Here is a 13349-nt window from a genome sequence, read left to right as displayed (position 1 = left end):
GGTCCAAAGACGGGCTACAAGAATGGTGGAAGGTCTTAAGCATAAAACGTATCAGGAAAGACTTAATGAACTCAATCTGTATAGTCTGGAGGACAGAAGGAAAAGGGGGGACATGATCGAAACATTTAAATATATTAAAGGGTTAAATAAGGTCCAGGAGGGAAGTGTTTTTAATAGGAAAGTGAACACAAGAACAAGGGGACACAATCTGAAGTTAGTTGGGGGAAAGATCAAAAGCAACATGAGAAAATATTATTTTACTGAAAGAGTAGTAGATCCTTGGAACAAACTTCCAGCAGATGTGGTAGATAAATCCACAGTAACTGAATTTAAACATGCCTGGGATAAACATATATCCATCCTAAGATAAAATACAGAAAATAGTATAAGGGCAGACTAGATGGACCATGAGGTCTTTTTCTGCCGTCAGACTTCTATGTTTCTATGTTTCTAACCAATAGTAGAAAGCTCATAGCTGGAAAATGGCAGGATTTCTGCCCATAGAAGATAGATAAATTCTGGAATTCACTTTTACATGATGTAGTGGTGGGCATAACTTCTTACAGATTTAATTGTGTAGACAGATTGATCGAAGGATGAAGCTATGGCTCCTAATCATATTGATCTCACACTGCCTTCAGAGTCAAACAGCCTGCCCTTGAACCATAATGATTAAGGCTGCCATTAAAGAGAGCTATTTCCCTTTGGTAGGCAGATTGAATTGAAATGGGCTTTTGACCTTGACTAGCATGTTCTTTCTTAGTAAATGTTCCCTCCCATGACGTAAAGATGTTTTTATTCACTTTTATCCTCAGATATGATCAGTAAGGTGGTAAACAAGTAGTGTTCCATTCATGGTCAGGAACAGGTAACTAGGAAGAAGGTTGCTCCCTTCTGTTCTTTACTGGAGTGTAAACATTATACCTGTACACTAGTTTGCTATTAGCATTTATAAAAGAAAGCCCAGCCTAGGTTTTCAATAATTTGTACATGTTTGAGTGAATGATATACAATTCATTAAGTTGGTGGAAACTATATCTAGGCAGGCAGCAAGTGATGTCATATTATCTGCCTTTGTATTGGAATTCCTGAGTGGCAGAAAAGCTAATTTGGTTTGAGCAGTTAAGCTCTCCTATGAACTAGCTCACTACTATATTTTTAAGTAAAGGGGCTGAATGCCCGGTCTGATTAGAATTTTTCCACCAAAGCTAAAAGACTCGTGTGACAGTTGAATTAGGTCAGTAGATTTTTGTATGTGTCCAGTTTTTCTCTTGAATTTTATTGACATTTTGTTGATCTCAAAAAGAGAGCAAAGTATTAACTCTGATGGCTTCTAGGAAAAAAATATTCAGGTGACTTCAAAGAACCAAAACCAAATTGTTAGTGCCCATTTTTCCATGATTAATTTAAAAATGAAGCACTTCTGTGGAGAGGTGGAGAGAAGTGCAAATATGTTTTTTAATGAGTGTGCAGGACCCTTGAGTTTTCAAGGACATGCACATAGGAAAACATGGGATCCCAGCAGATATCCAGGAGATATGAGTAATTATTCAATCATACAAACAGATACATTAAAGTGTGTAAAATAGTGTTTACTTTAGAAGTAGTACAGTCAAGTTAAATAGTCCCGTCATTCACATTCAAATCAGTCAATATCTCTCAATACAATAATAATATTACAAGCCTGCCTTTGTCTTATATATCAGATATACATTACAGCGTACAAATATATTAAACTATCAACAAATAACACAGAACTTACAACATCAGTCACAGTGAATCAGCAGAAAGATCAGAGAGAGCAGAGAGAGCATCATGTTTTTGGCTCCCTCTTATGGCAATTTGCAACATTATCTCTTAAGGCTATAGTACTTCAATACATACAAACATTCTTATTTATTTATTTATTTATTAATCAGATTTGTATGCCGCCCCTCTCCGCAGACTCGGGGCGGCTCACAGCAATCGCCATACAATGTAAACAAATCCAATATTTAAATTAATTTTAAAACACCACAAGTTAAAACCAATCATACACACTAGCATACCATACATAAATTTTATAAGCCTAGGGGGGAAGGAACATGTCAATTCCCCCATGCCTGACGACAGAGGTGGGTTTTAAGGAGCTTACGAAAGGCTAGGAGGGTGGGGGCAACTCTAATATCTGGGGGGAGTTGATTCCAAAGGGTCAGGGCCGCCACAGAGAAGGCTCTTCCCCTGGGTCCCGCCAAACGACATTGTTTAGTTGACGGGACCCGGAGAAGGCCAACTCTGTGGGACCTAACTGGTCGCTGGGATTCGTGCGGCAGAAGGCGGTCCCGGAGATATTCTGGTCCGGTGCCATGAAGGGCTTTATAGGTCATAACCAACACTTTGAATTGTGACCGGAAACTGATCGGCAACCAATGCAGACTGCGGAGTGTTGGTGTGACATGGGCATATTTAGGAAAGCCCATGATTGCTCTCGCAGCTGCATTCTGCACGATCTGAAGTTTCCGAACACTTTTCAAAGGTAGCCCCATGTAGAGAGCATTACAGTAGTCGAGCCTCGAGGTGATGAGGGCATGAGTGACTGTGAGCAGTGACTCCCGGTCCAAATATGGCCGCAACTGGTGTACCAGGCAAACCTGGGCAAACGCCCCCCTCGCCACAGCTGAAAGATGTTTCTCTAATGTGAGCTGTGGATTGAGGAGGATGCCCAAGTTGCGAACCCTCTCTGAGGGGGTTAGTGACTCCCCCCCCCAGGGTGATGGACGGACAGATGGAATTGTCCTTGGGAGGCAAAACCCACAGCCACTCCGTCTTATCCGGGTTGAGTTTGAGTCTGTTGACACCCATCCAGACCCCAACAGCCTCCAGGCACCGGCACATCACTTCCACTGCTTCGCCGACTGGACACGGGGTGGAGATGTAAAGCTGGGTATCATCTGCATATTGATGATACCTCACCCCATGCCCTTGGATGATCTCACCCAGCGGTTTCATGTAGATATTAAATAGTAGGGGGGAGAGGACCGACCCCTGAGGCACCCCACAAGGGAGTAACCTAGAGGTCGACCTCTGACCCCCCACTAACACCGACTGCGACCGACCAGAGAGGTAGGAAGAGAACCACTGAAGGACAGTGCCTCCCACTCCCAACCCCTCCAGTCGGTGCAGAAGGATACCATGGTCGATGGTATCGAAAGCCGCTGAGAGGTCAAGAAGCACCAGGACAGAGGATAAACCCCTGTCCCGGGCCCGCCAGAGATCATCCATCAGCGCGACCAAAGCAGTTTCCGTGCTGTAGCCGGGCCTGAATCCTGACTGCTGAGGACCTAGATAATCGGCTTCTTCCAAGGACCGCTGGAGTTGGAGCGCCACCACCTTCTCAACAACCTTCCCCATAAAGGGAAGGTTGGAGACTGGTCGATAGTTGTTGAGAATGGCTGGGTCCAGGGAAGGCTTCTTGAGGAGGGGGCGCACAAGTGCCTCCTTGTAGGGATCCGGGAAGGACCCCCTCCCCAAAGAAGCGTTGACAATCTCCTGGACCCAGCTCCGTGTCACCTCCCCGCTGGCCGAAACCAGCCAGGAGGGACACGGATCCAGTAAACAGGTGGCGGAACTCACAGCTCCAATGGCCTTGTCCACTTCATCAGGTGTCACCAGATCAAACTCTTCCCAGACAGGTGGACAAGTACGTGCCCCAGTCACCTCAACTGACTCGTTGTCAGTCGACTCTGTATTCCAATTGGAGTCGAGGTCCGCTCGGATCCGAGCGATTTTATCAGCGAAAAACGTGTTAAAATCCTCGGCACTACTCTGCAAGGGCTCCCCAACTCCCCCCTGATTAAGAAGGGAGCGGGTCACCCTAAACAGAGCGGCCGGGCAGGATTCCGCTGATGCAATCAAGGCGGAATGATACGCGCATCTTGCCGCCTTGAGCGCCACTTTGTAAGTCTTAACATGTGCTCTTACAAGTGTTCGATCGGATTCGGACTTACTCTTCCTCCATCGCTTCTCTAGACGTCTCTTCTGGCGTTTCAACTCCCGGAGCTCCTCGTTGAACCATGGAGCTCTACGGGGTCTAGTGCCGCGGAGAGGTCGCAACGGCGCAATTCGGTCAAGAGCCTCCGCTGCAGCCTTGTTCCAAGCCTCAGCCAGAGACTCTGCCGAACTGTGTACGAGTGTATCTGGAATAACCCCAAGCGCCTTCTGAAAGTTCTCTGGATCCATCAGGCATCTGGGGCGGAACAGCTTAATTGGTTCTGCCTCCCTGCGGGGAAGGATTGGAGCCAGGAAGTCAAGCCGCAGTAGAAAATGGTCTGACCATGACACAGGCAACACTTCTAAGCCCCTTAGTCTCAGACCATTACTCAGTTGCTCAGAGAGGAATACCATGTCGGGTGCATGCCCCCCCTCATGAGTCGGACCCTGTACTACTTGGGTCAGGTCCATGGCTGTCATGGTGGCCATGAACTCCTGTGCCAGTCCAGAGGTTTCACCGAGCGACGGCAGGTTAAAGTCCCCCAAGACAATAAGTCTGGGGAACCCCACCGCCAACCCGGCTACCTCCTCGAGTAGCACAGGCAGGGCTTGTGACACACAGCTGGGAGGCAGGTACGTGAGAAACAAGCCCACCTGGACCCCTAAGTCCAACTTCACCAGGAGGGACTCGCAGCCCGCAATCTCTGGAGCAACGAGTCTACGCAAGCCAAGGCTCTCCCTGGCTATAATAGCCACTCCTTCCCCCCTTCCCTGGGGTCGAGGCTGATGCCATACCTGAAACCCGTCTGGGCAAATTTCAGAGAGAGGGACTCCTCCCTCTGGGCCCAGCCAGGTTTCAGTGACACATGCCAGGTCGGCCTCCTCATCCAGGATCAGATCCCGGATGAGGAGAGCTTTATTTACCACCGACCTGGCATTGAGTAGCAGCAGCTTGAGCCCAGGGCCAGAATTACACTCATCACCAGCACCCAGGATTGGGTTCACAGAGCCGGAACAAGGGATCATTATTACGCAACGATCTCTCGTTCCCCTGGAACGGCTAGCTCTGTGGCCCCCGCCATATCTGCCTCTCCCCAGCAGGACCGGAATATTCCGACCCTCTACCACCTCAGAATCGGTGCCCCCTCCCCTCCTGCCTCTCCTGTGTCAGGTAGGCTAATCAAGTCATTCATACCATTTCCATTTATTTCATCCATGCCATTCATTGTTAGCTTGTTTATATATTGCCAGGGGTGGGCTGCTAGCTGGAACTCCTAATTGGGATTGCTTCCGCGGCTCTGGAGGTACTGTGAGTTTGAGCAAAATTATGCTTCTGCGCTCATGCAGGTAGCAAAATCGTGCATGGAGATGCAGGTGCGCCCATCTTCCGGCAAGGTTTTTTGCTTACGTGAATGCAGCCCCACCACTATATATTGCCAACCCAACTGTTTGTACAGTTGTACTGACAATGTTGATCAACTGGCTCAGAGGAGTACTGTAAATGGCTAGTTGGTTTTTCAGAATCCTGAAAAATCTGCAGCCTCAGATTAGTTTGAGATCATCTTCGCAATCTTTTTGTTTTTATTTTCCATATCTCCATTCAGTTTGTACTTGCAGTATATCGACAGCGAGGATTATTGTCACTTTCTTTCATGTTCAAAGATAACTTCACCAACCATAAGGCCACTGACTCCTGTGCCCTCATTTTTCTGAAGTGCATTATTACTTTTCAGTATAAATACCCAGTGCGCGACCTTGCCTCTTTTCAAGAATCAAACACGAACAAGCTTGTGGTCAGACAGCAACAAGATCAGACTTTCTCTTCATTTCCAAGACTGTTCCTCATTTCAACGGTGGGTTGCTCCTGGTTCAGCTGGGTTCGGCGAACTGTTAGTGGTGGCAGCAGGAGGCTCCACCCACCCACCCGGGATGCTTCCGTGCGCAAACCGATAGTGAAGGTATTTAGAACACACTACTGTTCATTATGCTTTCAGAACAGCATTACTGCTCTGCTGTAATGCCTAGTTTAAACTCCCAGAATTCCCAATGTAGTTTGACAAAGCAGCCTTTACCAAAATCTGTTTCCACAAATCTATCATATAACATATCCTTTGGTGGTCTAATTTTCCTCCTTTTAACTCAGTGATGGCGAACCATTATTTCCTTGGGTGCCAAAAAAGCGTGGGTGTGCACTATCGCACAAGCGTGAGTGCCCACATCCATAATTCAATGCCTTGGGAAGGTGAAAACAGCTTCCCACACCCCCTGGAGGCCCCCTGGAGCCGGAAATGGACTATTCCACAACTTCTGGTGGGCCCGGTAGGTTCGTGTTTTGCCCTCCCCAGGCTCCAAAGACGAGGAACAACGGCTGGAAGCTGACCAAGGAGAGATTCAACATGGAGATAAGGAGGAACTTCCTGACGGTCAGAGCAGTCAACCAATGGAACAACCTACCAGCGGACGTTGTGAACTCCAACACTCTGGACATTTTTAAGAGAAGATTGAACTGCCACTTGACTGGTGTACTATAGGGTTCCTGCTTGGGCAGGGGGTTGAACTCGATGGCCTTCATGTTCCCTTTCAACTCTAACAAAAAATAAACAAACAAACAAACAAACACACACATACATACAAAGTATCCCCCATATTCTGAGGCTCTCTGGAAGCCAAAAATGCCCTCCCAGAGCATCTGTGTGAGCCAAAAATCTGCTGACCAGCACGTTGGAGCTGAGCTAGGGCAACAGCTTGCGTGCCAGCAAATATGGCTCCGCGTGCTACCTGTGGCACACGTGCCATAGGTTCGCCAACACTGTTTTAACTCCATACAGGTTGTTCACCTCCATGTGAACTGCTGCTCAATGATAACAGTCAAAGAAAATTTAGGGGATTATAAGAACCATTTTCACAGTAACTTTTTAGAAGATAAGTATCTTTAAACCCCCTGCCGTTCTCCCCCCTCAAAAAACAGCTTTTATTTCAGCAACGCTTCCTTCCGCTCTTTCTTTGACAAACACTAATGTCGCCATTTTCTTCTTTCTCTAAAACTCTGAATTAGGACGATTAAGACTACAGGCATTAGTACACTGAAGAAGCAATTTTTGTCCTTTGTAAGGAGTCTTTTCAATGTAAAGAATGAAACCTTGAGTGCTTATTTGTCTTATTCTTTCCTTATTTAGAGTAGCTAATGTGGAATCACAGTGGATAAATCTCCTGTATTTTAACTTGTTAGGTAGGCGATGAAATACTGAGAAGGAAGTAAGTAAAAGGATATTGGGTGAAGCATTTCCACCCCCTCCCTCCTGCCAAATTCATGCAGAACACCAGAGCCAGCAAAGCACACTAAATCAATATTTGGTATAATTACTGTAATCTGGCAGTTTCAGATGCAAATGCAAACAACAGGATAAAGAAAGTAACATAAAACAGTTGCTATAGCACCCGTGTTTAATCACCAGGCATAACACAGCAAACTAAATTATGTGTTTAAAGTTTAATTTATCTCGTGTAGGCTACCTGCGGGATTATTGTGAAACCAAAAATAAACTTCCTGTAATTCTTTTGCCTTTGTCAAAGAAAATAGTTTATTCTTTTTCTTTCTTTTTTGCTTCTCACCATCAGTGATTTTTGTTTATTAAAACTAAATATCCTGACGGGAAGTAATCTAGTTTTAAAGGCCTAGGATTAATGCAGAATAAAAGAGCAGAAAAAAACGATGACTCAGCCCATTGGGATGTTTATCATATTATTATAATGTGCTAGTGCCTCCCTGGTTGGCTTGATATCTAAAAGAGGTACTATTTTAACCTCTCTCCCTCCTCCCTGTCTCTTCCTCCCTCCCTCTCTTTTTGTGGAGCACAGAAGATAGCAATATGGATACATAGTTTTTATTTTATTTTAAATGTGCTACTTATGGACAGCAGAGAGCTTACACTCAGTCATTGTTGCTTTTTAAAGGTTAGTTATAAATTATTGCTACTCTTGTTAGTATATTATTTTTTCACAATTTACAGCTAACAAACTAAGCTGGGAATAGCTAATAGCCAATGCAGGAGTAATTATATTAAACACAATAGCCTCATAAAATTATAGAGGACCTTTCCTAGCCTAACCCCTATTAGACGGAAGAGACTTTGACTCTCAGATTTTCTACCCAGCACACTGATAAATTGTAAATGACTGAAAGTATACTTCAGTTTAGATGGGTTCTAGGCTTGGGCAGAGCTGCTCACAATTCGGGGGTGGGGGGTGGTTTTATCATCTATGCTATTGTAGATCCCTTTAATTTTAGATACTGTACATACATATACATATACATATACATATACATATACATATACATATACATATACATATACATATACATATACATATACATATACATATACATATACATATACATATACATATACATATACATATACATGGATGGATGGATGGATGGATGGATGGATGGATAGATAGATAGATAGATAGATAGATAGATAGATAGATAGATAGATAGATAGATAGATAGATATTTAAAAACTATGGACGGGCGATAGGAAAAGCAAGTAGGATGCTTGGCTGCATAGCTAGAGGTATAACAAGCAGGAAGAGGGAGATTGTGATCCCCTTATATAGAGCGCTGGTGAGACCACATTTGGAGTACTGTGTTCAGTTCTGGAGACCTCACCTACAAAAAGATATTGACAAAATTGAACGGGTCCAAAGACGGGCTACAAGAATGGTGGAAGGTCTTAAGCATAAAACGTATCAGGAAAGACTTAATGAACTCAATCTGTATAGTCTGGAGGACAGAAGGAAAAGGGGGGACATGATCGAAACATTTAAATATGTTAAAGGGTTAAATAAGGTTCAGGAGGGAAGTGTTTTTAATAGGAAAGTGAACACAAGAACAAGGGGACACAATCTGAAGTTAGTTGGGGGAATGATCAAAAACAACATGAGAAAATATTATTTTACTGAAAGAGTAGTAGATCCTTGGAACAAACTTCCAGCAGACGTGGTTGGTAAATCCACAGTAACTGAATTTAAACATGCCTGGGATAAACATATATCCATTGTAAGATAAAATGCAGGAAATAGTATAAGGGCAGACTAGATGGCCCATGAGGTCTTTTTCTGCCGTTTCTATGTTTCTATGTTATATTCTCATATTCTGTTGGTACGTTCATTTCAGATATCTTGCAAATTACAACAGCTTAATGGACAAACATCTTGCAGGCTATTTCAGCAATACCAGGATAAAACGCCATCTACGGAGGTCAGGACTGGTAGGTATGCGAAAACATATTAGTTTCTCTCGCTTTCTCTTGCCAGTTTTCTCTTAAGGAGTTTAAGAAGACACACATGATTCCCTCCACTCTTACACCTTGTGAAGTTGGTTACACCAAGACGAAATGAGTGGCTCTGCATTATCCAAAGGGCTAGCTGTATAAGAATTTGAACTGAAATCTTTTATCCAAAACTATATTTAGCCAATGACTTTTTCCTGTTTGCCTTGTTTCATGCCTCTTCTCTTAAACCTATCAAAATAGGCTTGTTATTTTAATCAAATCTAGCCAAAACAGACCTGAGGCCTTGCCTGTATTGAAAATGCATGCCCCTGCAACTTTTATTACAGTTGTCATAAATCATTGTGACAGCACCCAAAGTTACCAATTAAGGTGACAGCATAATATAGTAACCAACATACATAAAGGCTGTACCCCTAAGTTTATTTTTTAAGGAGTGTCCCACTGAATTTTGTGGGACTAACCTCTGAATAAGCATCCATAAAATCGTGCTATATGGGAATTTACACATATTTTCACAAAGGTAAGAATTGGTACCGTTGTATATATGTAGGTATACTCTATACCTGAGTTATCCCATAGTGTTATCCAGGAGTGGGCTGCTGCCCAGATTTGGGGGGGGGACAGTAGGGTAGCAAAAATGGAGCTCCACACCAGAGCACCCAATTTGCACTGAAAGATGTTGAAAGAAAATGCAGGGCATCCTGCATAAGCCACATCCACAGTAAAAAATTTGGTAGCCATTCACTGGTGTTATCTGAGATAGTGGGAATCTGAAAAAGCCTGAGAAAGAGTTGAGGTAGGCAAGTAGCTGTGTACAACTGATTAGAATTTAAATTATAAGTAACTTTGGAAGCAGAATAGAAGCCAATATAGAATTTTCTATTCCTGGTATTGCTATTATCTATTACAGTATTTCTATTGGAATGTTGCAACTACAATGATTTCAGTTTTCCTAAGAATAAATCCCACTTCTGAGAAAACAGTCTGATGTCACATTGGTATCTGATGTCACATTTCATTTTGGGTTACAGTCTGTTTCTCACACAATAGCTTGTGTCCATATACAGCATGTCTATTATAAGCCACAGTGGCATCAAATGACAATGTGTATATCGTATCATTGTACCATTGATGACACTTTCATAATTTCTGTCAGTTTCATCATGTCATGAAATGTGATACAAGTATGTAAGTCACATTATTTATACCAAAATATACATGATGTGTCGTGTCCCTGCCCCTTCCATTATTCCTGTGAAGGAAGGAAGTAACAAGGAAGTGTAGAAAAGAAACAATGGGTGGAAACTAAACAAGGAGAGAAGTAACTTAGAATAAGGAGAAATTCCCTGACTGTTAAAACAATTAATCAGTGGAACAGCTTGCCTCCAAAAGTTGTGAATGCTCCAACACTGGAAGTTTTTAAGAAGATGTTAGATTAACATCTGTTTGAAGTAGTGTAGAGTTTCCTGCCTAAGCAGGGGATTGGAATAGAAGACCTCCAAGGTCCCTTCCAACTCTATTGTTATTATTTTTAACAATCACCAGGAAATCTCATCTGACCAAAACCAGATCCAACCTGCCTCTGCCCATCTTCAAAACACACACGCTGTCATTGGCTGGTGTTGTCTTTTGTGTCAAAATGGAGGAAAAATGGGACCATTAAAAGCAGAGATGTCAGATCCAAATATTTCAACTATCGTAGTAGCCATGTCCCATGAAACAGGAACAACAAATAGAAATAATGACTACTTTAATATTGTATATTTGCTTTTGCTTAAGCTCCAAGACTGCGGAAAAATTCAATAAAACAAAAGCAATGCAAGATAAATTGTATATATAGTAAAAGAGTTTCTCATGCATACTTATGAAATTCTTTATGTAAGCATTTCAATGGAATTGTTTTACAATTTATTGTAAGTGTCAATGGGTAATCTATGACTGTAGGCAATTCATTCATATAATGAAAATAACATCAGCTTCAATCCACTGAATAATTGGAGCTATAAATTTATCTTTGTAATGTTAAAGAACTAAACCCTTGGCATTAATGACATAGAGAAGCCATTTCTACTGTCCAGCTTTCAATTCCCATGTTGCAAATAAGTAGTTCAAAAGAACATGTACATAAAAAATATTAAACTGTATTTCAAAAATAAATTAATGCTTGTAAATGGCTTCTTCCGAAAACAGAGTAAGATTAGGACACTGCAAAACATGTCCTTTTATGAAGTATTCCAGTTGCATTAACAACATGATAATTTACCCACAAACATGTTGAATTTATTGAGTAGAATTAGTGATTGTGCATTTAATATTGGGTGAAGATGGGGGGGGGGGAGAGTACAGATGAATTAGAGAATGTCTCAGAAAAGTAGAATCAGCTGCAATCTCTTGTGCACGCAGAGTTCAGCCTACAGACATAAAAGCCAAATAGGCTTTTTTTCCTTTTGTCTCCGACCAATTGGGCTATTTTACAAATGTCTTTCTCCTTCAATACTGTGAGAGGAAAAATATCTAAAGCAGCCCGAGAAGAATGGGAAAATGACTTATGCTTTCAATTCAGCAGATCCAAAATCTAATCATCTAAACTTTCAATAGCACAAGTCTGCCTTTCCATCATGATGAAATGGTAGCCAGAAATGTGGGTAACTTTATTGATTTATTTCATTTATATCCTGACTTTTCTTTAAGGAATTCACTCTCATTTTTATATTCCAAACAGTTATGCCGGGAGGTAGATTAGTCAGAGAGCATGTTAAGGTCAGTGTCATACAATGAGCTTCAAGATTGAGTGGAGACTTGAACATACGTATTTGAGTCCTAATTCAACCATTCTAGCTGTTACTACCACATTGGTAAATTGGACAATGTCATGGGAGATAATCCAATCATGAGGCTGTTTATATCCCTTTCAATACCAGTGACAAAATGCCTGTCAACACTTTTATTTCTTTATTTATTTGTTTTGTCCAATACACAATAATACACAATGAGAGTTATAGAGAATATAATCAGGTAGAATGTAAGAGGAGAAAATAAAGGAGTAAAATATAACTATGAGAGAATAGCAGAAAAAGATATAGGGATAGAAGAGAAGATATATGAGATATGGGAGAGACTATAGGACAGGGGACGGTAGGCACTCTGGTGCACTTATGTACGCCCCTTACTGACCTCTTAGGAACTTGGTGAGGTCAACTGTGGATAATCTAAGGGTAAAGTGTTGGGGGTTACGGGATGATACTACAGAGTCTGGTAGTGAATTCTACGCTTCGACAACTCGATTACTAAAGTCGTATTTTTTACAGTCAAGTTTGGAGTGGTTAATATTAAGCTTGAACACTGGTTGTTGGGGAACATAAATGAGAAGATGCTATTTGCACACCTGTCCTGCTTGTGGCTTCCAGAAAAATCTGGTCAACCACTTCGAGATTAGTATGCTGGATTAGTTAGATGGTTGGTTTGATCTGTTTTTACGATATTCCTCCACCAGCAGCTAAATCTACTTCCTACCAGTAGAGGGCACTTTCATACCATGTTAATCCACTCAGTTGCTTGTCTGAAAGGACTAGGATTGCTTCGCAGTACTATACCTTTAGACCATGAGTCTCAGTGGACCTTAAACAGTTAATGAATGGGTTGCTGCACATCCTAAAAAGCCCGTGTTTCATTACATGCCTAATAGTGCAGGAAGAAGTGCAGAAATAGATCCATCTGAAATATCCATTACTTTGTACTGTCTTGCGTGTAAGTTATAATCCTCTACTTAGTAGAAGGATTGGGGGGTTTTTTTTGCTTTATATTGCCATTTTTGCTTGTTCATAAAGTTAAGTAATCTTAACCTTCTCTGGTGGGGGGAGGGGGAAACACCTCAAGCCCAAATCACAATCAGTTAAAATGTTAGTTGAAGAATTGTGCTCTGCTCATCTTGTCAGTAATGCAACATTTAGTCAAGAGTGTGCGTGCCTCGGGAGCTAACATTTTGGTACTGTATCTCGAAATAACATAATTGTACCATCACTACTAGTATTCTTTTTAATTTATTGATTAGTATATTTAAAAATTTCAAATTGACTTTTCTCA

General features: G+C 42.1%; 1 protein-coding gene across 5 annotated transcripts in view; it reads left to right on the top strand.

The window, feature by feature from the left end:
• The window catches only part of ERICH3 (glutamate rich 3), a 97724-nt gene that overhangs the window by 11505 nt on the left and 72870 nt on the right, over positions 1–13349 (top strand). Inside the window, exons 2-3 of one of the 5 annotated variants that reach the window (XM_070746171.1) lie at positions 5703–5927; positions 9149–9242. In XM_070746171.1, coding sequence (XP_070602272.1) covers positions 9174–9242 — 69 coding nt within the window. In that variant the 5' untranslated portion in view covers positions 5703–5927; positions 9149–9173. Of the gene's footprint in view, positions 1–839; positions 869–5702; positions 5928–9148; positions 9247–13349 lie in introns of those variants that run through there. The other 4 variants (XM_070746170.1, XM_070746173.1, XM_070746169.1 and 1 more) reach the window with 4 other exon arrangements.

This window comes from Erythrolamprus reginae, chromosome 3 (genome assembly GCF_031021105.1).
Source record: "Erythrolamprus reginae isolate rEryReg1 chromosome 3, rEryReg1.hap1, whole genome shotgun sequence".
Taxonomy (NCBI): domain Eukaryota; kingdom Metazoa; phylum Chordata; class Lepidosauria; order Squamata; family Dipsadidae; genus Erythrolamprus; species Erythrolamprus reginae.
The sequence above is the reverse complement of the archived record's forward strand: the minus strand, read 5'-3'. Positions and strand labels throughout refer to the sequence as shown.